The following is a 24175-nucleotide window of genomic DNA, read 5'->3' on the forward strand; positions in this document are numbered from 1 at the left end:
GTCCCCGCAATCGCGCGGGGATACCTTGGTTTTCACAAAAAAAAAAAACAGAGCTACTGTAAATCTTGGTAACAGTGTCTCTCACAATTACAGGTTTGACCGCGTAGATTGGTATAGAAAGTAGTTATACTACCGAAAGTACCCAGTACCCATTTTAGGGTTTTTGCTATTCAACAACAATGGCAGGCTTGGAGGGCAACGAACACCAGCAGCAGCTCCAATTATTCAGCGTAGGCTCAGCCGTAGAAGTGAGGAGCGACGAGGAAGGGTTCAAAGGCGCCTGGTTCAGAGCCACCATCGTCACAAGTCCCACAAACTTAGCCTCAAAGAAGAGGAACAGGGCCTTGGTGGAGTACAAGAGCTTGGTCACCGAAGATGGCTCTCAGCAGCTCAAAGAGTACATTGATTTGGCTCTCTTGAGGCCTGTGCCGCCTCCATTGGGTGACCAAAACTTTGAGGAGGGTGATGTGGTCGATGCGGATTATAAAGATGGATGGTGGACTGGAGTTGTAAAAAAGGTTCTTGACAACAATTCCAAGTACACAGTGGTGTTTGAATTCCCTCCAGATTTGATTGAATTTGAGAGAGAGCGTCTCAGATTGCATCAAGATTGGGATGCTGGCAAATGGGTTCGGCCCAATAAGCGGGTATGCTATCTTGGTGGTGATCTGGGCTTTTTTTTTTCTTTCCCTCTTAAAGATTGTTTCTTTCATTTTTTCTTTGTGGGTTTTTTTTCTTTTCTTTTCTTTTCTTGCGGTTAATTAGTCTCTTAATCATGAGTATTCATGCATGTAAGGGATGCACATTACTGTGAAGTCCGAAATGGTAATTTTTTCTCTGCAAATAGTGCTAATGAATTACAGCTGTAGCTTTGATGGAAGTTATTAGTGCTAATGAATTAAATCTGTAGCTTTGATGGAAGTTATTCTTAGGTTTAATATATTGTTGAATCAGAAACTACATTTTGCTACTGAAATGTGATATGATATTGATGGGTTGTGTTGATTTGTGTACTGTGTGGACTTAGTGGGTGGTATATGTGGGTTTAATTGATTTTATGAATTATCTTGAAATCTGATCTTTTATGAAATTAAATGGCTCCGTTGGATGTTTTATTACCACATGTTCTTCCTAGCGTAATAACATGTTTAAACTTATAAATGTGAAAATTAATGGATCTATGCAAATGCGATTATCCGAATGGAAAGTAACTGCATTGCTCTAGCTTCTTGCTTATTCTATTCAGTTCATTTTTAGGTTTCATAGCTCGATTAACAAATAAATGCAATTACTTGGGGGTTGCATAGGCTTTGTGTATTTATGAATTTGTCCTTTGCAGCTAGAATTGAAAATATATGTTATGGTTAATTTTTTGGGATTCAACTGATCTGATATTTCAATGGAAAGCAAATGGAAGGGTCCATTTTCAGCTCAGGATCAGATGTAGGAGTTAGGTTTGACAAAGAAAATTTATTTGATGATTGGTTCCCTGCAATTGTTCTAAAAGAAATCGAGGATAAGACCTTTCTGGTGAAGTATGAGAATTCAGATGCTAGGGTTCAGAAAGATACTGTAGATTTCCATCCTATCCCCCCTCCCCTTTCTCATTATACAAATAGAAGTTATGAGTTGCTCAAGAAGGTAGATGCTTTCTAGATATTTCTTGGCGGGCCGGTGTTATTTCCAATGTTCTAGCTGAGAGGCTGTATACCATCATTTCAAGCACGGGATTTAGGGTAAGGAACTTAGTTTCTCAGTCATAAGACCCATTCTGGAATGGAAAGATGGTAAATGAGTTGATGGATCGAAGATATCTATTTTTCCGAGTTTAAGAGAGAGAGGAAGGGGAGAGGGGGGGAGAAGAGTGTCTTGGAATACAGTGAGGTTTCATATTTTTTGTAGCATTAGCTGCTTGCTTGAGTTGAAGTTTAGCTAGTGTCTCTTAGGGATTATATTTATTCATCAGTAACTAATCAGACTTCCTTCCAGGAGGTATTGGCCGTTTCAGATTCTCCACAGAATAAAGATCATGTCTTGCATGCTCAAAACGATTCCAACCATGTTGAAGTGGCTACTCAACTAGAAAATTTGGGTGCCGTAGAGGATAACCCTGAATCAAAAAATTCAGGGGAGAGTCTTTTGGAGCAGCCAAGTTATCCCCGGAGCATCAAGGGCAAAAAGATGTTAGCCCGTAATGTTACTGCTACAGACTCGGGTCCTTCAAAAAAGTTAAAGAACGACAAAGCTGCAGAGGCCACATTATCCATTACAGCACGTCATTTGAGGAAAATGCCTGACAATAAAGAAATGCTCCATGAATTAGCCACAGTGAGTAGAGGAGTTAGAGGAACAAGACGATCAAGAAAACCTGTTGTTAGCCATGAACATCTTAAAACAGAGAGCTTGCTTGAGGAAAATAATGTTGTGAGTTGAAATGTCTTTTCTTAACGTTTATTTTCTTGTGTTGATCATGTGACGCAATGTGTCATTGATGCCACGATGTTTGTTGTTTCCATGAAACCGGTCACACACACATAGCGGGTGCACACGTATTTCTTGTGCCTAAATGATTGGTTACAGTGGTTAGTAGCAGTGCTATGTCTTAAGTATGTAGTAGAAAAAATTGATCTGGAGTAAATGGTGTGTTGGCCTATTTCCCCTTCCTTGACAGGCAATGATAATCTAGTCACTACTTCCTTATTTTTGTTTTCTGTGACCTCATGTTTATGATCAACATATTCGTTATGTGTAGAAGACTAAGGAAGAGAGAGACGGTGAAGTGGATAGCCAATGGGTACATCCTGTAACAAGTAAAGGAAGACGTACAAAGTCTCCATTTGGAAGCCGATTGACCCAAGCAGGTAAATATGTGTACTGCATAGCCAAAAGACAGAAAAATAAAAAGGTATATATGTTCATCAGTAGACCCTGCACTGGTTAGGTTTCTTGTTTGAAAGAAATTTTGTTCTTTATGCTTTTCAGGGTATATCTGTGCACTGCCTAGCCAAAAGAGAGAAAAAGAAAAGGGTATATATGTTCGTCAATAGATCCTGCGCTGATTAGGTTTCTTATTTGAGAGACATTTGGTTCTTAATAATTTGCAGGTAAGGAAGAGTACGCAAGTGTTAATTCTGCTGGAAAAATAGTTCAGAAGGAGGGGATAAGTAAGGAAGCTGAAGTGCCTCTCACTATCAGGTCAAAAGCTAAGGAAAAGGATGGTTCACTGGCTGAAAATCCATGCCAGCTTCCTAATGATCCTGCACAAGAAAAGAGCATGGTAGGCAATATACTACAAAAAAGGACCCATAACCAAAGGAGTAATAAATAATTTTAAATTAAACTGCTTTGTGGGTTCTCCCAGAGAGAGCTAGAACTATGCTGTTCTCTAAGGAAAGAAAAAAATGGAATTCGTTTGGATCATTTGAGAAGTGATTAGCCATGTCACTTCTTGTAGGCATAGTAGATTGTTGTTTGGGTGTTAGTCGTCCTGAGCCAGAACTTGATTTCAAATCGCAAATTACTAAAGAGAAAAATATATAAATCATGTAAAATAAAAAACGAAAGGCGGCCTCATTTTACATGGTTTAAGTTTCTATTTAATTATTTATCTATTCTATGGACTAGGCCCTTTTATTCAAGTATGTCGAAAGAGTAGGAACATGAAACATTAGGGATTTAAGCTATCAACAATGACAACATTGGATATTATCTAAAATAAGCTATTAACACTCAGGTTATGTCAGCTGAACTTGGCAGTGATTCAATTTTCGCTAACCTGCTCCGTAGCCTGGTTCTTTTTCCAGACATGGTATAATCATGGAGTGAGAGGTCCACAGTAAAAATTATATTTTATGTACTTATGTTTGTTTTTCTACTCAATGCTTTTGCCTATGGATGTTTATCTGTATTTGAGCAGGAGTTTAAGCAGCAACCAGCTGGTGGAAGTACTCATAAAAGAAAGAGGGGCAGACCTCGAAAATATGTGGATGTAGGCCCGCAAGCTTCAGAGGGAGGTAAAAGGCCTTCAAAGTAAAATCATCTTTTTATATTTTGGATTCAGTAAAAGTACATTTTAAACCCTCTAGTTTGCTAAGTTTTAGATTGAACAATGTGAACTATCTAATTTTCTTATTTGTGTGAATTTGGTCCCTCTAGTTACCGTTTGACTGTTAATTGACATTGTTCAAATTGAAGCTATTAGCAACCTATAGGGGGTAACACGTGTACTTTGGCCAACTTATCTCAAAAGAAAAGATCTGTTACTTTGGGCAATGAATTTTTTGTTAAACATCTATGCTTTTGGATTGTAGTCAAGGGGCAGAATGGATTGGGACAAATTGCTGATGGAAATGTTGCAGAAGATCAGACGCTTGAGGAAGTTGCTTTGCATGTGCTCAGAGGGAAGGACTCTACAGGTTTGAGATTGTGCAACTTGGTTTCATTTTTCAGCCTATCAGTGAGGAACTCTTAACTTTATCAGTGATTAGAACAACATATAAGCAGCACAATTAGACTTTTCCTGACAAGGATAAACTGAGAATGTTGTAAAAGTGTTGGGTACACAACATGAGAAGCATTCATAGAAGAGAGGAAGGACATGAAGCAAACAATACTTCTGAAAAGTTACTGGATACACGAAAATTTGAAAAGAATTAACTATTTTCACCATTTGCACACAATTAGATTGCTCCAAAAGGTGGTCTAGCTAAACACTTCCTTCCTGTCTAACAACTCTTCTCAAAGAAAAAAAAAATTAGAGTCAAAGGGAGTATTTCTTAGTATTCAATTGACCTTGTGTTTTCTGGAACTGGAATCATATCTGGAATTTTTGTAGATTCACAAGATGCCTCTAGAAGAAAAACATCTGAGTTTCCTGGAACAAGGTGCATGACAAATGAACCTGCAAGGACCTGTGTTGGAGCAGATGATGATGACAGACCTCTATCCATGTGGTTTGGAGGGATGCAGCATCCTGCAAGCCTGGGTGAAGCAAGTAAGCTACTTCCTATATTAATTATTTCCCTGTGGTAGTAGTTCATTTGACTGTATCTGTTTTCTTTATAGGATCATCCCCTGATGGGAATTTCAGAGAACCAGTTGAGGTAGCAAGGAGGGAATCTCTTGCAGTTGATGCAGTCAGTGGCAGTGGGCAAGATGAGAAAGGAGGCTTGCCTTTTGTTAAAAGCTCTCCTGTGTGGAAGGCAATTGAAACATTAGAAGTATTCAGAATGATACCACAAACTCCGCACTTCCGTCCTTTGGGTCAATGCAAAGAAGAATATCGTGAGGGGTCAGCAATTGGCAATATGATAACCTTTTCCAGACTGGTGGAGAAAATATCCAGGCTGCAGTTTGATGAGCCCAAAGATGCTTTCAATAGCATTTTGGAGAGTCTTCTCGACCTGGAAAAGTATGGATTTAATGTTACAGTTCTACGTGAGCGCGTGAATAATTTGTTGTCTGTTAAAGACAGGCAAGGGCAGTTTCAGGTTGAGTCAAAAGATGCTGAAAGTAAGATCAGGGAGCATTCTCATGAAAAGACAAAGCTTGTAGAAGAGGCCGACTGTATTGCAAAGAAAATAATTGAGTTAGAGGAGAAACATGCATCAGTGAAGTTAGAAGTAGTGGCGAAAGATCTTGAGATTGCTAGATTGCAAAAGCTTGCGGATGCCATGAGTGAAACCATTCAGAGTGCTCGGTCGGATTTTGAAAAGCTAGCTTCAGCTCCCTTGAAATAGGCCTTTGCCTAACACCCCTGAAGGGTGGCGCACAGCGTATAATGAAAGTTGTAACAATTTGTTCCTCTTAGTAGGGATGTCAAATCTTAGGTATCAGTTTGGTTGTTCCTAGTACTAATTTTCAATTTTAAGTAGCTAGTCTTCACTACTTGATTGTTTCCTGAACTCTGTTGGTTTTCTTCCTTATGCACTTTGATTTTCATTTGTCAAATATTTACTTTGGAGTCTGGGAGGATAAGAGCAAATTGGCCCAATCATATCATTAGCCTGTTAACAAAATAGAAACACAAAAGTTCTTTTTCCTTTCTTCTTCTCAGACCAAATAAAACACTCCTTCTGTATATCTCTTTTCTGGGAGTCCACTGAAGGCTCATGGAGCTCATTAATTCGACTTTATAGCTTAAGGTAATTTATGATCTTGCTCGAGCATTGGAATTGTGGTACTTAGAGATGCTGTTTTCATTTACTGTCATTTGATTGAGGCTTATGCACAAATAAAGCATTGGAATTACGTAAATTTTCTTTCTTTATTTGATGGCCGTAGCAATTCCATTAGTGAAGGGGCAAATAGAGGATATACAACGAGATGAAGAACATAGCCCCAAAAAGATGGTGAAATTTTCCCAATCATTCATTAGGCTAGGAATTAACGTCCCTGAGGGGACCGAGTTGATGGGGAAAATTACCATTCCTAATTATTAGTTAGGAAGCCATACGGATTAATATACGGTAACCTTGAAGTTGATAGTATTTGTGATTAAGAATCATGAGTGATTTCTTTTATTGTTTTTGCATAATTATATACAAGTGTACAGAAGAGAAAATGAGTCAGTCTGTTAGTTGTCACGTCATAAATTTCATTTCAAATTTGAAGATATATAAAGGGTATTGATTTTTCCACTTTTTTTTTTTCCACTTATACTTCATCTTTTTAAAATTGTATATTCTCATTCCTCTTTAGTTCACTTACACTTCACCGCCCCATATAAAACCAAGCTCCAAATATTAAAAGCATGCACCTAACCAAGTCAAAATCTTGGCGGTACCATGAATGTATAACAATATCTTATCTCACGTCTTCTAAGTTTAAAGGAGAGAATTAATTCCTCAACCAAATGAAAAGTATAGCAACGTTGGGTTATGGTTCAGAAAGTATACCAAGACAGGCTGCTCTTCTGGTTCACTTGGTAGTTGGCACGGGTGGGAAGGGCTTTTCCTCTTTTTGTTCCTCTTTTGTTTGGTGCCCGAATAAATTCTTCTCCCTCTCTCTCTAACAAATTTTCATAACTCTTCGTATTTCTTTCTTCTTTTAGGACTATTGACATTTTACTCTTGCCATATCGAAATGAACCCTAAAGTTTCAATTTCATCAATTTGGTAACGTTTTTAAATTTGACCAAATTACACCATCCATCAACTTCACCGTTAAATTTTCTGTTAAATTGATGATGTGGCAAGCTTGGTGGGTACCACACTTGCCACATCATCAAGTGTGGTACTCACTGAGATTTTTTTTGTATTTTTCCACCAAGCTATATTTCTTGATCCACCAAGCTGTTATATTTTTCCACCAACCTTACCTTAAAAAATTTAAAGATAAATTTATCCCTCTGTAAAATGACTTCTAAAACCCTAAAAATAAAACAAATTTTAAAAAGAAAATAAATTTTTTCCTTTAACTCTCCATATTCTTTCCATCTTCTTGACCTCAATAAATCCAGCGAGCGATGATCTACCCATCCCAATCCTTTGAAAAGTGAAAAAAATAAGAAAAATCAAATTCTCAACTCCACCTTTAATATTGTGTCGGGTTGGTGGGTGTTGATAATAAAGGCTAAATTGTCCTTCAATTTTATTCAATTTTAAAAAAGATTCAATCTGATTAACCCACATGTGGGTCCTTATTCCATATAACATCACTTCAATTAAAATCCATGGCAGTCTTGTTGGTCGTAGCCGTATTGTTGTGGTGGTGGTGTCGTGGTGATGAAGCCACCAGTACTAGGGGTTGATGAGAATATTAATATGGTAGGATAAGGTCGTGAAGTTGAAAAGACATGAAGAAGATGAAGAGTTTTTTTTTTTTTTGGTTAAAATTTTTATGTTTTTAACTTGGAGTTGATGGTGTTTGGTTGAATTAGTAATTAAAGGGTATTTATGAATAATGGTGGGTGGAAATGTAGGATTTTATTTTTTCAAATTTACATAGTAGGTGAGAAGATAAAGTGGGTGAGGAAATAGGACAGGTGGGTGGAAATAGTAGCACTTTTAATGAAATACCATCTTTTTTAAAATAAAAATAAAAATGGAACAATCATGTTTGATCCGAACCATTAATCCCAAGTATTATAAACATATCAAACTCATAAAGTTATAATTGAAGACAAGAAAACATGTTTCAACTTTGCAATAGAAAATTTCTGTGCATATACAAAGAATCCTGTAAGCAATTGAAAGCCAAAATAAGTAGATGTGATTTTGACCAATTGCAAGTTCGATTTTGACCACTATCTTTCAAGAGAATGACAGTTTTCCAGCTACTTAATTAAGGTGCATAATGAGCCTTTGTCTTTACCCGTGCAACTACCGCCTGAGTTCCATTACTTCAATGGCAGAAGAAATCATAAAGCTGTTGGGTAGGTTTTTGAATTTTGTTTTGGAGACCATATATATGCAGGGGTAGCACTGTGAGATCCTCCGTCACTTAGTAACAAAGAGAATGGGTGGTTGAGATCTTCAGTTCCGCTGTCAGTAGTTCTTATTGGTGCACAATCTGTAATTTTCTACATAAATTCATATTGGTGGCAGATGACAGTTTTGCCATGCGTAAGTCCTTCCAGCTTGAGGTTGTGAATATGTCCTGGTATTGGTGGTGAGAGTAACCAATCTCCCCCTAAACTTTTTTTTCATAAAAAAAAGAAGGGAAAAAAAAATGGAAGAGAGTAGTTGGTTATTATTGGTTAAGAAGATAAAGACGTTACAGAAATTGTGGCAGGGTCATTTATAACTACTATAACTTATAGTATCACAGGTTTCACTGAAAACTATTATAACAAAAATGTATCTAAGCATTATAGAATATAGTTTATTATTGTAAACATTACTATAATTAAGCTATAATATCATCCCTCCCTAACCCCGAATTCTTAATGAAGTCCTGTTTTTTCTAGTGCACATGGCCGGTTTCACTTTATTTGTCCGTTTAGTACAAATGATGTAGGATGAAAAAGAAAAGATAAGTTTCGTGGAGGACTTATATATGTAAATCGTCATAAATGATTGTCAAAATGATCCAAGTTAGGGAGGCTGGTTGATGTGAATAATTGAATGACCTATGTCCTTCCCACCCATTATTTTAGCCAAATAACTATTACCATTGTCCATATCCTTCTCCTGTTTCTCACTCCATAAATATTTGAAGCTGCACCACCACCACCACCATTTGCATGACCTCACTTCCAAGCTCCATTCCAATATTCATTCCTCTGTAAGTTGTAATAATTCTCTCTCTCTCTCTCTCTCTCTCTCTCTCTCTCTCACACACACACACACACACACACAGAAAGACGCAAATGCATGCAGGTATACTATACTTATTATAGTCCAAGATTTGTATATGTTTGTACTAAGTATGTGTTTGGATTCACAAGGATTTTGTATGCATATAATGGTGAGTATTTAAATATAGTAATGGGTTTAGGATTTTTTTTCTTTTTTTCTGAACATCCGTAAGGGTGTCAAATGTGGTTGTGTTGTATATGTCAGCCTTGTTCTCTGTATGGATGCTTTGGTGGCGTCATGTTTGGTTGGATCGATACCAATTCTAGTTGTCAGGGACTTGAGATTATAAATTACTTCTCTTAAAGACTCTCATCTACTCTGCACCCGCCCGCCCCCCGCCACACTTCCCCCTTCTGCATGTTGTTTTCAGGGTACTTCTTCTTCTGTTATATATTTTCCTCTTTTTTTACTGTTCAGTGGCTTTTTGTTATAAAATAAATTCCTTTCTCCCTTGTAGATTCAAGTACCTCAGACGGTTTGCTAAAATTTTGCTGCACTAATCAGTGATTAGTGTGTACTAATTAATGTGGGTTGGCTATTCCGCCCATAGGTTGATCAGTAATTTATTTATTTTTGTTAAAACAATTTGACATTAATATGGTTTTACAGATTTGCAACTTAATTAATTCTACTTTTCAGTTTAAACTATTTAATTTAGTGGAAACCCATGGATATGGTGGTACCAGAATTTCAGAGGGCTTGCCCAATGAAAGCTGATAGCGCTCGTGGTTTACGTTACAGTGTTATTTTCTGACCAGTTCAAACTTTTGGGTTTGCTTTACATTGGCCGGTGATTTTGACAATATATAGGTAGGAGTAGGAGGAGGTGCTTCAATCTTCATTAATTCTGTCTTACCTTCTAGTCAATTGTTCACACATAAACTTCTGAATACTTCATATATAAGTCTAAGTGTTTGTGTGTGTTCCCATGACTCTATTTTGTACATCCAGGTTTCATAACAAAAACCAATGAAGATTTTCTCATTTCCAGTTGAGGAAGGAAGGGAAGGCCAGGATGGCAAGCCTTCAGTTGGTCCAGTGTACCGTAATTTACTATCCGAAAATGATTTTCCCCCACCTGATCGCCGAATAAGTTCATCTTGGGATGTTTTCAGGTAATTAAATAATGTTTAGTAATGACAACTATCAGATGTACTTGAATGTACTTCTACCGAGCTACCTAGTGCCTCAATGACAGGGGTTTGAAACCTGTTGGAAGCACTTTGTGGCCAAGGGCAAGCCGAACCCCAAGCGGGGATTAATCCCACCCTTCGGGTGTGGCAACACCTCGTGGTATTTACCCAAAAAAAAAGAATTAGACTTCTACTGTTTACATTTGTCATTAATTCCTATGAAGATAATTAGCTGTTTACAGTAGAAGCAGATCCTTGTACACAGTTCATTTCTTTGACAGTTTAAAAATGTTGATGCGCAGTCAATCTGTTCGGCAGTATCCTGGAAATCGGATGCTTGGATGGCGTAAAATTGTTGATGGGAAGGTGAAGTATATTTAAGTAATGCAGAGATAATATACCAACACATCTAGTAGATTTGGAAATTGATTTTTGACTTCAGTACTATTATATGATCTATAGCCAGGGCCTTACATTTGGAAAACATACAAGGAGGTTTATGAGGAAGTTCTGCATGTTGGTTCTGCGTTACGATTATCCGGTGTTGAACCAGTAAGCATAATACATAGTTGTGGATTTTGGCAGCTGAAACTAGTCTCTTTCCTGGCTTTGATGATTATCTTGTAACAGGGCTCCCGTATTGGGATTTATGGCTCAAATTGCCCCCAATGGATTATGGCAATGGAGGTTGGTTTGGGCATGCTCTTTAATCCCGTTTGCATTTTGCTAATTTTCTTTTTCTCTTTTCTTATTATGATTCTGTTGTATAAATCAATCATGTGATGAACAACTTGTTTAAAATTTATGCAGGCTTGCAATGCTCACAGTTTGATTTGTGTGCCTCTCTACGATACCCTTGGTAAAACAATATTCTTTCTTTTGAGAAGAGTTCCTGCCTTCAGGCTCTCTTTCTCTCTCTCTCTCTCTCTCTCTCTCACACACACACACACACACAAAAGTAAAGATTTAAACTTTTTTGTCCTCAATTGTCCAATTGATTTTATGCAAAGGGTGGATCAAGATATTATAATATGCACAATGTACTTATTAGCTTTGCCAAGAATACCACCTTTATGACAGGCCGATTCCTTTTTCCTTGCGATTAAGGCTCAATATTCATTTGGAGTTTGTGTAGTATATCTGCCTTTCTAAATGAGAAGCAAGACAACTATAATGTACATTACCCTATTCGTTGGCATTTTGCTTGAGGCTATCTAGCCTGCCAGTCTTGAATCAATAACTTTCCTACCTTCTGTAGAACTTAGGAAAGCTTGGAATTCTGTTTTCGGTAACTTTTCATTCTTGAAACTATGAGATGTATCCTTTTAGTTTCGTATTTGAAGTGGTCCATTGATGCCAAGAATTTATTTGAAGTCTTAGTTGTTGTGTTCTTATAATGCAGGTCCGGGAGCTGTAAATTATATTGTAGATCATGCAGAGGTTGAGGTTGTTTTCATCCAAGATAAGAAAGTGAAAGAAGTGAGAAATAAATATCTCAACCTGCATTTTAATCAAATCATATACATGATCAGTTTTGTTGTGAAAATGGACAAACACTTTCACTCACTCCCCTAATGATCTTGTTGTTGATGGACTTTGTGACACACACAAGAATGGATGAATCACACACACACACTTGAGAAACCAACCAAGCACAAAGTGACACAAGAATTTATAGAGGTTCAGCAATTGCCTACATCCTCTTGGTGATCCCCTTGAGAAATTCACTAATGAAAGAATAAGTTACAACTTTGGTTTACAAAGAAACCCCCTTAGAACTCTATTCTCTCCCAAGCTCTCTTTTCTCTCTCACCCCTTGCTCAACACTTTGATGCACTTGTGAACACTCTCTCACACTTGGTGTTTCCCTCCTTTGGTGTCTAGACACTCAAGACCCAACTCAGCTCACTCTTGAACTAATTTCCCTCTCTCTCTTCCTCCCTTGGTTAGTTCAACCTCTTGGACACAATAGCTCCAGCTACTTGACCACTCCTTGACATTAACCACACACAGTTGTCTTGCATCTTCTTTTCTTTTGTAGGCAGACCTTTGGACTTAGTAGAGGGCTGCAATTACTCCTTCACGTTCTTGCTTTCAGCTACCCGCCTAAACACAAGGTTAGGCAAACCAGAAAACAAGCCATAAAGCATATACCCTTTGTCTCCTTGTCTCTCACCTAGAAAACCCTTTGGTACAAGACAACAAACAACATTTAAATGGTGTTCCAGCTTCTAAGACATGTTGCCAAACTTCCTAGAACCCATAAAACTCTTTGGAGGCACTTGGAGTTAGGTAGGGAACAAGCACATGTGAAAGGCACCTTGAAAAACGCATGGAAAAACGACACAGCGCGTCTGGCGACCGGTCGCACGTTCCTAGCGACCGGTCGCATTGCAATCTGTCTGAAAGAGACCGGTCGCTTGCACCTTGCGACCGGTCGCTGGTCACGATTTCCGGCTTCTCCTCCAGACTTCGAATCTGCTTCAAAACGACCGGTCGCTTTTCCCTTGCGACCGGTCGCTTCCTCCTTCACTTGCATACTAAATGTGAGCCAATTTTACAACAAGTTTCACAAGCACTAGATGGTTCTGATTGGAAACAATTACTTTTCTTTGCAGCTATTGAACCCGGATTGTAGATCTATTCAACGACTAAAAGGTGAGGAAGACAATATAATCTATGTTCCCAGCAGCTGCTAGAAAGCCTTGTACTGATCTTGCTTGTGTTTTGCAGTTATGGTTTGCTTCACTTCATTGACAGAGGAAGAGAAGGAAAAAGCAGTGCAGCTTGGGATAAAACCATACTCATGGAACGAGTTCATCAAGATGGTTAGTTTCTCTCTTTTGATCAAAAGAACCAGCACAACTTTATATTGCTTTGAAATAGACAAGTACTAGTAATGCTCTGTATTTAAAGTTTAAACCTTTAGAATCCCAGTTTTCCTCGGTGTAAATTGTAACTGTAAAATGTATGGCCATGACTGTCTTTATTGCATATCACTACTACCCCTTTTGCTTCTTCTTTTCCCCTAGTCGTGAGTGGAATTTTTTGTTCTCAGGGTAAACAAAATCCGTCAGAGATTCTTCCACCCCGGACTGAAAATATCTGCGCAATTATGTACACAAGCGGTACCAGTGGAGATCCTAAAGGTGTTGTGATAACACATGAAAATGTTGCATATGGTGTGAGAGGGATTGACCTTTTTATGGAACAATTTGAAGACAAGGTAAGCATAAAATATGATCCTCTGAAGGCTCTGATACGTTGTTTTCTATACCATACATGTGTTTCCCTTTTCCATGTTTTCAAGTAGTACCTGAATACCTTGTTAGCTAAACAAATTAATTTTGTTCTACTGACATGTGCATTAATTTATGATGTTGAGTAGATGACAGAGGATGATGTGTATCTATCTTTCCTTCCCCTGGCTCATATCCTGGATCGCGTGATTGAGGAGTATTTTTTCCGAAATGGTGCTTCTGTTGGCTACTATCATGGGGTATGCTACCAGAACTTTTTATATCTTGAATGCAATAAGTTAAATCTTTCATATACTTCCCAAACTGTCCTAGAATCCAAATGATATCAGGGAGGATGGAGCTCTCAATTCACCTTCTGATGTTCCATTTCACTCAAGACTCTTTAAGTACCTTTCATCCCCTCTGTTAATCATAATTGCATTGATTCTCTTATTTGAAGGATCTTAATGCATTGAAGGATGATATGATGGAGTTAAAGCCAACACTTCTTGCTGGGGTGCCTAGAGTTTTTGAAAAAATACACGAAGGCAAGAAATTTTTTGCCTGTGATCTGTCTGAAAAATAAAACTATATAGTTTTATTGATTTGAGCTAGATGTGCTAATTCAAACTCACCTGTACTTCAGGTATAAAGAAAGCAGTGTTAGAGCTCAATCCCAGAAGAAGGAAGATTTTTGATATTCTCTACAGATAGTAAGTAGGCATTTATTAATTCTACAGTATTAACTTCTATATGAAGCTAACCCTTCTTTTGGTATACAGCAAACTTGCTTGGATGAATATGGGGTATAAGAACAAAAATGCATCACCATTAGCAGATCTGTTAGCCTTCAGGAAGGTTGTATTTTTCTCCTCTGATTTGATATTCTTACTTTAAAAAAAAGAAAAAAGAAATCTTCCCACAAAAGGAGCTTTCAAGCTACTTATATGTGATCTTATGGATTTCAACACAAAAATGGAAGTTCAAGTCTCAGGGGATTAATCCTTCTAATTTGTTAAATCAGACATAATATTCCTTGGCCATAAACCCATAACTGTTAAAAATATAAAATCTCACATTGGAAATTTGAAGATTTTGGATCACAATAGATAGTATCTTGGGCCTCTACTCTAGTTCTAACATAGAACTTTAAAATCATTAACCTACTTGAATGAAATGGGTCAAGTCTTCCCATATTATGGTCTTACTTTTCATTTTCAATTTTTTAAGGTCAAAGCTAGGCTGGGCGGTCGGCTTCGACTTATAATTTCTGGAGGTGCACCCTTGAGCTCTGAGATCGAAGAATTCTTGCGGGTTACTTGCTGTGCTTTTGTAGTCCAAGGCTATGGTAAACAACTCTGTTTTCAGCAGTAAACATATGTATATGTATATAAGTACAGACCATCATAGCATTCTGGCCTATGGATGATTTTGAATCATGGAATTCTTAGACAGCTTGTATATTCATAATTGAAGTGGTCAGATAGTTGTGGATAATTCTTTCAGGGTTGACCGAAACTTGTGGACCGACTACTCTTGGCTTTCCGGATGAAATGTGCATGATTGGAGCTGTTGGTTCTGTAAGTGTATACAATGAGCTGCGCCTGGATGAGGTTCCAGAAATGGGCTACAATCCACTTGGGAATCCTCCTTGTGGTGAGATATGTCTGAGAGGGAAGACTGTTTTTTCCGGCTACTACAAAAGTCCTGAATTGACAAGAGAAGCCATAAAAGATGGCTGGTTCCATACAGGTTCATCATGATCAGCATATCTTTACAGCCATTGATTTCCAGTAATTATTGAAAATAGTAAATATATATCGTCAATATTCCTCAGGGGACATAGGTGAAATACTTCCAAATGGAACCATGAAGGTGATTGATAGGAAAAAGAATCTCATTAAGCTATCCCAAGGAGAGTATGTTGCACTTGAGTATTTGGAAAATGTTTATGGCATTGCTTCTATTATTGAAGATGTGAGCTTCTCTTCCCTACATCCTGGTTAAATTTAAAGTCATATACAAGATCTGTGTACTCATGTTTCCATTATTTGTACTCCACGAGCTTCTGTTAACTAACGCGCTGTTCGGTGCTGCTGTGTTCCTTTCTTTTTATTTCGAAGATCTGGGTTTACGGGAACAGCTTCAAGTCTATGCTTGTTGCAGTGGTGGTACCAGAAGAAGAGACTACCAAGAAATGGGCTTATTTAAATGGTCACATAGGTTCATTTTCTGATATTTGTTCTCTTGATCAGCTAAAGAATCATATCATGGCCGAGCTTAAGTTAACAGCTGAGAGAAACAAGGTAAGTAGTGTCTCTAGTTTTAATACCTTACTGCATGAATTGCAATCTTTTGTTGAGATGGAAAAATATTGATTAGTTTCTATTTATTTGTGGTTTCAACCAGCTGCGTGGCTTTGAACGTATCAAAGGAGTCATTGTAGAACCTCGCCCCCTTGACATGGAAAGAGACTTGGTGACTGCAACTATGAAAAAGAAAAGACATCAACTGCTCAAGTATTACAAGGTAAATTGGCATTCCTAATTGTGAAATTCCTGTTTTTTTTTGGGGGTCAACACATTACTGTTAATTGTTAAACAACTGTAAAGCAACTGACAATTTGGCATTTTACAGGTTGAAATTGATCAACTCTACCAAACTCTGGATGGACGAAAATGCTCTTGAGCCATCACCAGCATAAGATGTTAAATTGTATAAGGAAGCTCCATTAAGTTTATGCATTATATATGTATGTATACCAAACTGATAGCACTTTACTAAATCGCTGATAGTAATCGGGTTGTGTTGTAGCAATATTTGAATTCCCAGTTACAATATTCAGTTTTTAAGCTGCCAATGAGCATTGAACAGAATGCATGAAATGAAATATGCGTTCGTTTAGTTTAGGGTTTCGGGGTGGGGAAAAAGTCATCCAAACGGTTCACACCCGTCAAATCAAAACAATACGAACAGTTTGGTTCGGTTTTTCCACTCAAAAAGTGTAGTGTTAGACTGAATTGAACCAACTTATCGATTTTCATCCCACATACAGATTGATATCAACCATTTAAAATGAAAAACTAAATCCGTAGAACCATTCGAATTTAAAATCATCTCTCTCTCAAAATTTCTCCATCTTCGACGGTAAGAAAATATAACATATTTGATTAATTTTTTAAGAAGGAAATAACCCAACCAAATCGGTTACCAAAGAATTAGTTTTGTTCGATTACGCTACTAGTTTGAGGCCTAAACTAAACCCAACCAAATCGTGATGTTAACATCAAATCTACATGAGATATGTTGTCTCAGTTTGGAGCTGCGCCTTTCTTCTCCACATTTCTTTTGACAGCTCGCAGCATCTTTTCTCTTCTTCTTCATAACTTGCATTGCACCCTAATTTTAAACATGTGCTCGTGCAAACCCACTTTGTTTAACTTTCAAATTAACACTTTCTCTTTTCCTTCACAAATTTAATAGGATTTGAATTTAGGACTTAGCTGCATTAAAAATCAGTTAATCAGGATATTAGTTGACTATACGTCATGCGCAGGTTAGAGAGAACCCTGCTCCTAAAAAATTACCGCCAGCTTTGTACACTTTCAAAAGCCAGTTTCAGTCCCATGCTTGACACTCAAGGCTCAGACCATGCGCGTCTGTATTTTGATGGAAATCCTCCATCCCGGAACATTTTGTCATGCAACAGAATGCTTGCAGCGCATGTGAGAAATGATCAGACGCCAATTGCACAGGACCTGTTCGATCAAATGCTCGTGAAAGACGTCGTTTCGTGGAACACCATGTTGACGGGTTTGCAGAAAGCCAAAAACCCACACGGAGTTAATCGATGCTTCTTGCAAATGAGAAGAGATGGCTTTAGACCAAGTGAGTATACCATCTCGACGGTACTCAATGCCTTTCTGGGCACAGCGTTTAATGTTTTGGTATCGCAGATTCACGCCCTTGTAGTCCGTTTGGCGCTCAGCTCAAGCGTGTTTGTTGGGTCAGCGCTGATCAAAGGGTATGCAAATACAGGGGATCAGATTGCTTTAAGCAGAGTGTTTGATGAGATTCCAATGAAGGATGTCTCGTCTTCGAATGCATTGGTTTCGAGTTACATGGAACTGGGGTGCACGCACGAGGCTCAAAGAGTTTTTGATGTCATGCTGGAGAGGAATATAGTTTCTTGGACTAGTTTGGTAAGCGGGTATATCAACAATAAGAGGATCAACAAAGCTCGCTCTGTTTTCGACAAAATGAGAGAAAGGAATGTGGTTTCATGGACTGTTATGATCAGTGGGTATGTGAAAAATCAGAAATTTATGGATGCTCTGGATCTTTTCCTCTTGATGTTGAAATCCGGGGCTCTGCCAAATCACTTTACATTTTCAAGTGTATTAGATGCATGTGCTGGTTGTTCTTCACTTATAATGGGGCAGCAAGTTCATTCGAGCATCTTAAAGCTTGGTACGCCGGAGGATGTCATCATGTCAACCTCGCTTGTTGATATGTACGCAAAATGCGGGGACATTGAAGCGGCTTTTTGTGTTTTCGGATTCATGCCGAGAAAAAATTTGGTGACATGGAATTCAATCATTGGAGGTTCTGCGAGGCATGGACTCGCAACAAGAGCATTGGACAAGTTTGAGAGAATGATCAAGTGTGGTGTAAGGCCAGATGAAGTTACATTTGTAAATGTGTTATCGGCTTGTGGGCATGGTGGGATGGTTGAGAAGGGTGAAAAACTATTTAACTCCATGAAGGCAAAGTTTGGAATCGAACCAAACGTCGAGCACTACGCATGCATGGTCGACCTCTATGCGAGAGCAGGCAACCTAGAGGAAGCGGAGAAATTGATACAGTGGATGCCATTTCAGCCGGATGTTGTGATTTGGGTTGCATTGCTTGGTGCATGTGGCTTGCATTCAAGTCTTCAACTTGGTGAGTTTGCTGCTAAAGAAATTGAGAAACTGAGAAACGACCATCCCGCAATATATTCAACGCTTTCAAAGATCCATGGCGAAAGAGGGGTATGGGACAGTGTACTAGAGTTTAGGAAAATTATGAAAGAGAAACACATTCAAAAGCAGATTGCAGGTAGCTGGGTCGAGTCTCAGTATAGAATAAGATGAACCACCAATTGAGGGTTGCAGATTTTTATGTCCACCAAGAATCCAACACAAGTCTTTCATTTTTTTCATTTTTGATGCTACTTTTCTTTTTCTTTCTTCTGCTAGCACTTTGGTAGTAGGGAGAAAAGACTTCCATTGATAAAAAAATCATAATATAAAGCTGCGTAAGCCTTTATGTCAAATTTTAAACTGCTTCTTAATCTTGAATACCAGCAAGATCATCACATCCAAGATTAAATAACAATAGTGGATACGATACAAAACTATAGACTAGGGAAACTAATACTCCAAGAAAATGTTACAGAAACATTGAAGGCCTTTCCCCAGCTACAATGACAAATGAGCAGCTGAGAGACGCAAAATGCTTAAATATGATGAAGAATCTTAGACCAGCTCTCACTGATTGCGCTTTGTTACTCAGACAAGAATCCGCAGATTCTGAAGATCCGTGGGTATCAACTTCATTTTCTGTTTTTGTTTTCATCCCTGTCCTCCCGCTTCTTGTAAAGCTTCTCAAGAACACGCTTGGCCTCACACTGGGGAAAATTCGCCAAATCATAGTAGTGGGGTGCTATATCAACAAGCCTGTAGAAATGTAAAATTTGAGAGATTACAAACAGGATAACGACACAAAAATTTAGATTCACCTTAACAAATGACTCTAACCATTACTCAACAGCTATACAAAAAATAAATAAAAATATAAAACCTTGAGAGAGAGAGAGAGAGACTAACCACTCCCCACGAATATCTGTCACTGTACGGATAAAATTCCTGCTTGTCAAGACATATTCGTTGTAAATCACCCATTCTGGTTTATGATCCAAGCAATTTGACGGATGCAAATGTACCACCTGCCAATAAGATCATACATATTAGGAGCAAACACAAACACTGATAAGGGAAAAAAGGGATGCCAGACGGTCCAAATGGAAAGATAAAAGCGAAGAATAATTTCACATACCTGGTTATCTTTCACTGTCAGGTAGTGCCCAGTGCGTTCCAGGTGAGCCACCTGCATGAAATATCCAGCTAGCATGGCTTTTCTTATGTTTATGTAGTAGTCACGACTATTGAAATCAGTACTGCATAACTTCAGGTTAAACCGGGCCATTATGCGCACTAGTTGCTGCCTGACGTTGTCTGCAGACTTCAATGCCCTCTGATTGACAAAGTTCTCATAGCACCACGACGGATCCTCATCTACAACCCATTCAAAAATAAGAATTTTATACCAAGACACTGAAGAAAATAACTTCAAATCAGTATTGAAAGAAGAAACAGATAGATGTACTTACTGTTTTGCTTGTATGCATGATACACGTTCAGAAGCGTGAGATGATCTCCATCAATGTGTCCAAATCTAGCTTTTGCCTCGTCTGCAGCTTTTTGAGCCTCCCTAGGCCGGACAAAGCAATTGGGTACTAAGAAATAAATTGGTTATCACAGACGAGGCCCATGGAACGTTAGCAGATGCATAGAGGCGAGACGACACCATTTGCTTCATGAGATAATACTGAGAAACTGCAACTATCTGCATCAGCACTTACTTAAAAATCCATAGGTACATGCCAACCGGGGGCATGGAACCCAGACAAGACAGTTGCTGATGACAACCTAATTTGACACAGTACCACTTCAACCACATGCATATGCATTTGCATGCAGTTGTAGCAGTCAGGACAACACGTGCACAAAAAAATGTATGTACACATAACAGATCAATCAGCATGCAACCAAGAATGATGCAGCCTGACCTGAACCAAGACAGACACAACTGAGAAAGCGGAAAGAATAAAGAAATAAGTACCTGAAAGCATTGCAGATATTGACAAAATTTCATTTGAGCAGTTGAACTCGGGGCTAACAACCAGCATTTTTGACATCTGAGGATCTAACGGGAACTCACTCATAATCTCCCCCAGCTTCGTCAAGTTACCATCATCATCCAATGCCCCCAAATAATTCAAAACCTCTAATGCTCTCATCAATGTCTCAGGAGCAGGAGGATCCATAAAATCAAAATGAACCAAATCATCTATTCCTAGTTTCTTCAAAGTAAGAACTGTATTTGCAAGGTTTGATCTCAATATTTCTGGATATGTCTGTGGTTGAAGATCATTATGGAAACTTTTCTCAGTATATAGTCTGAAACATTTTCCTGGCTGAGTTCTTCCAGCACGCCCTGACCTCTGATGTGCACTTGCCTTTGAAATTGGAGATACCAACAAGGATTCAACACGCACTCGTGGGTTATAAACTTTTTGTTTAGCAAATCCAGGATCAATAACATAAACAATTCCATCTATAGTGAGAGAAGTTTCTGCAATGTTTGTTGACACTACAATCTTCCTTCCAGGAATTCCACCTTCGTTTATGGGAGGAGGAGCAGGATCAAATATTTTCTGTTGCATAGCTGGAGGAAGAGTTGAATACAGAGGGACCACTTTCACAGGACCAACCTGGTCACCCAGGTTTCCAACTTCCTTGTTAATTTTGCGGCATGCATCTTCTATCTCTTCCTCTCCCGTTAGAAATACAAGTATATCTCCTGGGGTCTCATACATATGAATCTGCACGACTGTACGAATTGCTGCCTCCAGATAATCCCTTTCAGGTTCCTCAGTGTAAAAAATTTCCACTGGATGAAGCCTTCCAGGAACTTTCATGAGTGGTGCACCACTGAAATAACCCTGAAATTTTTCAGCCTCAAGTGTAGCACTCATCACAACCAGCTTCAAGTCAGGTCTGTTTCTCAATACTTCCTTCAGAAGCCCAAATAGAACATCTGTTGCTAAAGTTCTTTCATGAGCCTCATCAAGAATTATCACACTGTATCGCTCTAATAGTGGGTCTGTCATTGCTTCTCTTAAAAGCATTCCATCCGTTAGATACCTGCCACAAAAAAAAATGTAAATATGTAAATTATGTATCCCTTGGCTCTCAGCTAAAAGATTCCGTAAAGAAAACAAAAACAAAAATGTTGAGCTTACTTCAGCACTGTTCTGGCACTGCTGCAGTCCTCAAAACGGATGCTATAACCAACCTCTTCTCCTATGGTTACATCCATCTCTTCTGCAACACGACGGGACACTGACATTGCAGCCACTCTACGGGGCTGGGTACATGCAATCATCATCTTCCTACGTTTATCTGGAGTTTCCGAATCAACAGCTTCCAAAACAAATTGAGGGATCTGCAATAGAGAAGTACATACTGAATTTAGTGAACTTCCAGTAGGTAATATTCTTAGTTGTGTTGGGAAAGTGGCACACATTATAACATTCAGCCAAAAAGAGAACTATATATAACAGGGCCTTTGGAAAACCAAGACTTCTACATTCAAATAACACAACAGCCACTGGTCTTTGGGTAAAAGGGCACCCTCTGCCAAGGGTGAAAAATTTAGTTCAGTAAGCAGTTAGGCGAATCAGTAAATTCTACCAAGCTAAAAAAAATGAAGGAACGAAACCAAAAGCTACTTGCAATATATAATTAAATCATTACCATGCAAAACATAAGTCCACTGCATATCATATAAGTTTCACAACTCGGCGTTAAAAAAGCAATGCACAACATGGTGGACGACTACAAGAAGTTTTAAACATTCCACTTTCTTTTCTCTCAGTTTACCTTCCTAAACAACACAATATTTACTATGATTTTCAAACTAACAGCAATGGTAATGCAACTACCATTAAGTTTAAGGGTCATTTTTCATCGAGTTTCTCAGCAACCAAAGAAGAAACGTAATCTTAGCACATTTTACGAATAAATATTCATTACCAAGTGCAAAATTTTAATTCACTTTGCATTAAGTTTTCAATGTTACTATAGAGACCAAATTAAAGTAAAAAGCCTTGCAGAAACAAACCTGGGTGGTTTTACCACTACCAGTCTCACCAACCAAAATAAGAGACTGGCTGGCCTTGAGGGCTTGCAAGAACTCCTCTTTCTGGTGCCAAACGGGCAAAGTCTTCCTCTTCTCAAGAATCTCATAATACCTCTGCGAGTAAGGCTTGCCGGTCCACCTATTGATCAGATTGCTCACCGCGTTATGATTCGCTGTTGCTCCTGCACCACCGTTCGATTTACTCATCTTCGCCGATGAGACTGAGGTCTCGTCCACCACGTCGAACAGGCTCACCTTCCTCTTCCTCTCCGTACCCATCAATCAAAAACCTTAACAGCGCAGAAACCCAAAAGGCTATCAGTTGGATCCTAACGAAGTCGGATAGGATCCGAATCGAGGGTTTCTCTCCCTTTTCCTATTTACTATTTAGCCCTAAAATTAGCAAACCCTAGAAGATAGAAGAAGATTGAGAATTTCAGGAAAGAGAGGCTAGGGCTTTTGCGTTGTGCAATTAATATTATTATTAATAGGGAGGTGAAATTTCAAGAATTACATTTTAGTCCCTCTTTTGTTAACTTTTTTCTTTTCGGGAACTTGCTGAACCCACAATTTCAATCTAGTCCGGCCCTGAGGGGAGGCCCAATAATGATCTGATTTAGTCGGCAAATGGGAAGGGGCCGGCTTAGTGTTTCTCAAATTCTACTGGGCTTCTATGGAATGAAAATTTTCCAAAAATAGCATTTATGATATGTTTACTTACTATGAATAGGTTGAATAGGTATGAGAAGAAAACTATTCCAATTTAGAATTCTTTGACGTTTATTAACACATAAAAAATATGTGTGTCTCACCCTAAAATTGGTTATCTAATATCTTTCAAAATCAGAAATTGGACCAACTACTAGTCGATAGTTGATCCAATTCGAATTCCTTACTTACTCTAGTCTTTAAGTTCCCGATTCTTTACTTCCTAATTCGAAATAAATAAACATGTCAAATTGAAAATGTTTCTTAGTCTTCTCCAATAATGAAAACCATCGAAAAGTTTTGACATCCATAAAATCTCTATTCAACAACTCTTTTACGAAATGCACTTCTATCATCAAATCATGATATTGGGCTTTCTTTTTCTCTCCTCTTGTTATAAAACTTTCTAATGCTACTAAACCCACAGTTCTTTTATTCATGGCCCATATATCTTAATTACTAACTACTAATATAACAAAATTAATTTATCTACTAACCTCATAGTTTTTTTTTATTCTACATAAATTGTATAACCAAGTTAAGGTATTTACTCAAATGAATATTAGTAAATGTTGGTTTTGTATATGGATTAAAAGAATCAAAATTACAAAATATGGATTATAACAAATTTGGTTTAGCTTGCCATTGCCTTAGCTTGACTAGCTTTGCCTTTGCTTTGCCTTTCCTGACAATGACTTTGCCTTGCCTTTGTTAAGCAATGTCTTCCCTTTGCCTTGGTTTGCCTTTCCTTGCCTTGCTAAGGCATGCG

The 24175-nt window shown here is 38.3% G+C and overlaps 4 protein-coding genes across 20 annotated transcripts; 3 read left to right on the plus strand and 1 right to left on the minus strand.

Moving 5' to 3' along the window:
• The first annotated feature begins 129 nt into the window (after positions 1–129).
• LOC110755726 (DUF724 domain-containing protein 6) lies at positions 130–5951 on the plus strand. 10 transcript variants are annotated; one of them, XM_021956976.2, is made up of 10 exons: positions 130–647; positions 1990–2424; positions 2756–2861; positions 2983–3027; positions 3105–3277; positions 3734–3808; positions 3917–4013; positions 4311–4415; positions 4835–4993; positions 5065–5951. In XM_021956976.2, exons 1-10 carry the CDS (start codon positions 180–182, stop codon positions 5736–5738), a joined length of 2337 nt encoding a protein of 778 aa, XP_021812668.1. In that variant the 5' UTR covers positions 130–179; the 3' UTR covers positions 5739–5951. The 10 variants fall into 10 exon arrangements, with proteins under 10 accessions (XP_021812668.1, XP_021812667.1, XP_021812670.1 ...); XM_021956975.2 differs by having other exon boundaries at positions 1993–2424; positions 2753–2861; XM_021956974.2 differs by having other exon boundaries at positions 131–647; positions 2753–2861.
• A 3118-nt stretch (positions 5952–9069) lies between these two features.
• Positions 9070–16531, plus strand: LOC110755728 (long chain acyl-CoA synthetase 1). 7 transcript variants are annotated; one of them, XM_021956983.2, is made up of 22 exons: positions 9098–9225; positions 9504–9670; positions 10041–10109; positions 10251–10414; positions 10735–10798; positions 10895–10984; positions 11063–11119; positions 11243–11291; positions 11835–11911; positions 13051–13090; positions 13166–13260; positions 13491–13658; positions 13821–13931; positions 14132–14219; positions 14318–14384; positions 14454–14529; positions 14902–15019; positions 15178–15423; positions 15509–15648; positions 15795–15977; positions 16081–16200; positions 16309–16531. In XM_021956983.2, the coding sequence occupies exons 4-22, from the start codon at positions 10269–10271 to the stop codon at positions 16357–16359; spliced, it is 1986 nt and encodes a 661-aa protein (XP_021812675.1). In that variant the 5' UTR covers positions 9098–9225; positions 9504–9670; positions 10041–10109; positions 10251–10268; the 3' UTR covers positions 16360–16531. The 7 variants fall into 7 exon arrangements, with proteins under 7 accessions (XP_021812678.1, XP_021812675.1, XP_021812677.1 ...); XM_021956985.2 differs by lacking the exon at positions 10041–10109; XM_021956984.2 differs by lacking the exon at positions 9504–9670 and having other exon boundaries at positions 9122–9225; positions 9939–10109.
• Positions 16532–16657: 126 nt separating this feature from the next.
• Positions 16658–18988, plus strand: LOC110755720 (pentatricopeptide repeat-containing protein At1g50270-like). 2 transcript variants are annotated; one of them, XM_021956960.2, is made up of 2 exons: positions 17418–17559; positions 17628–18988. In XM_021956960.2, the coding sequence occupies exons 1-2, from the start codon at positions 17545–17547 to the stop codon at positions 18804–18806; spliced, it is 1194 nt and encodes a 397-aa protein (XP_021812652.1). In that variant the 5' UTR covers positions 17418–17544; the 3' UTR covers positions 18807–18988. The 2 variants fall into 2 exon arrangements, with proteins under 2 accessions (XP_021812651.2, XP_021812652.1); XM_021956959.2 differs by having other exon boundaries at positions 16658–18988.
• On the minus strand, positions 18923–23155 carry LOC110755719 (putative pre-mRNA-splicing factor ATP-dependent RNA helicase DEAH2). Its single transcript, XM_021956957.2, has 7 exons — positions 22681–23155; positions 21800–22002; positions 20617–21701; positions 20105–20230; positions 19771–20009; positions 19542–19660; positions 18923–19391 (listed from the first exon to the last, which is right to left on the minus strand). The coding sequence occupies exons 1-7, from the start codon at positions 22975–22977 to the stop codon at positions 19268–19270; spliced, it is 2193 nt and encodes a 730-aa protein (XP_021812649.1). The 5' UTR covers positions 22978–23155; the 3' UTR covers positions 18923–19267.
• Between the last annotated feature and the right edge of the window lie 1020 nt (positions 23156–24175).

This window comes from Prunus avium, chromosome 3 (assembly GCF_965620075.1).
Source record: "Prunus avium chromosome 3, drPruAviu1.hap1.1, whole genome shotgun sequence".
Lineage (NCBI taxonomy): Eukaryota > Viridiplantae > Streptophyta > Magnoliopsida > Rosales > Rosaceae > Prunus > Prunus avium.

Bases quoted from the DNA above. Each gene is read 5' to 3' on its own strand.
- LOC110755719 (XM_021956957.2), bottom strand. From the start codon at position 22,977: ATGGGTACGGAGAGGAAGAGGAAGGTGAGCCTGTTCGACGTGGTGGAC. The intron at 22,003-22,680 runs GTTTGTTTCTGC...TCTCTATTGCAG, and splicing joins GTAGTGGTAAAACCACCCAG to ATCCCTCAATTTGTTTTGGA. The intron at 19,661-19,770 runs GTATGTGAAATT...TCTTATTGGCAG, and splicing joins TGACAGTGAAAGATAACCAG to GTGGTACATTTGCATCCGTC.
- LOC110755726 (XM_021956974.2), top strand. From the start codon at position 180: ATGGCAGGCTTGGAGGGCAACGAACACCAGCAGCAGCTCCAATTATTC. The intron at 3,809-3,916 runs GTATAATCATGG...GTATTTGAGCAG, and splicing joins TGGTTCTTTTTCCAGACATG to GAGTTTAAGCAGCAACCAGC. The intron at 4,994-5,064 runs GTAAGCTACTTC...TTTTCTTTATAG, and splicing joins TGCAAGCCTGGGTGAAGCAA to GATCATCCCCTGATGGGAAT.
- LOC110755720 (XM_021956959.2), top strand. From the start codon at position 17,220: ATGCGCAGGTTAGAGAGAACCCTGCTCCTAAAAAATTACCGCCAGCTT.
- LOC110755728 (XM_021956986.2), top strand. From the start codon at position 10,269: ATGAAGATTTTCTCATTTCCAGTTGAGGAAGGAAGGGAAGGCCAGGAT. The intron at 10,985-11,062 runs GTAAGCATAATA...ATCTTGTAACAG, and splicing joins GATTATCCGGTGTTGAACCA to GGCTCCCGTATTGGGATTTA. The intron at 14,385-14,453 runs GTAAGTAGGCAT...TTTGGTATACAG, and splicing joins TTTGATATTCTCTACAGATA to CAAACTTGCTTGGATGAATA.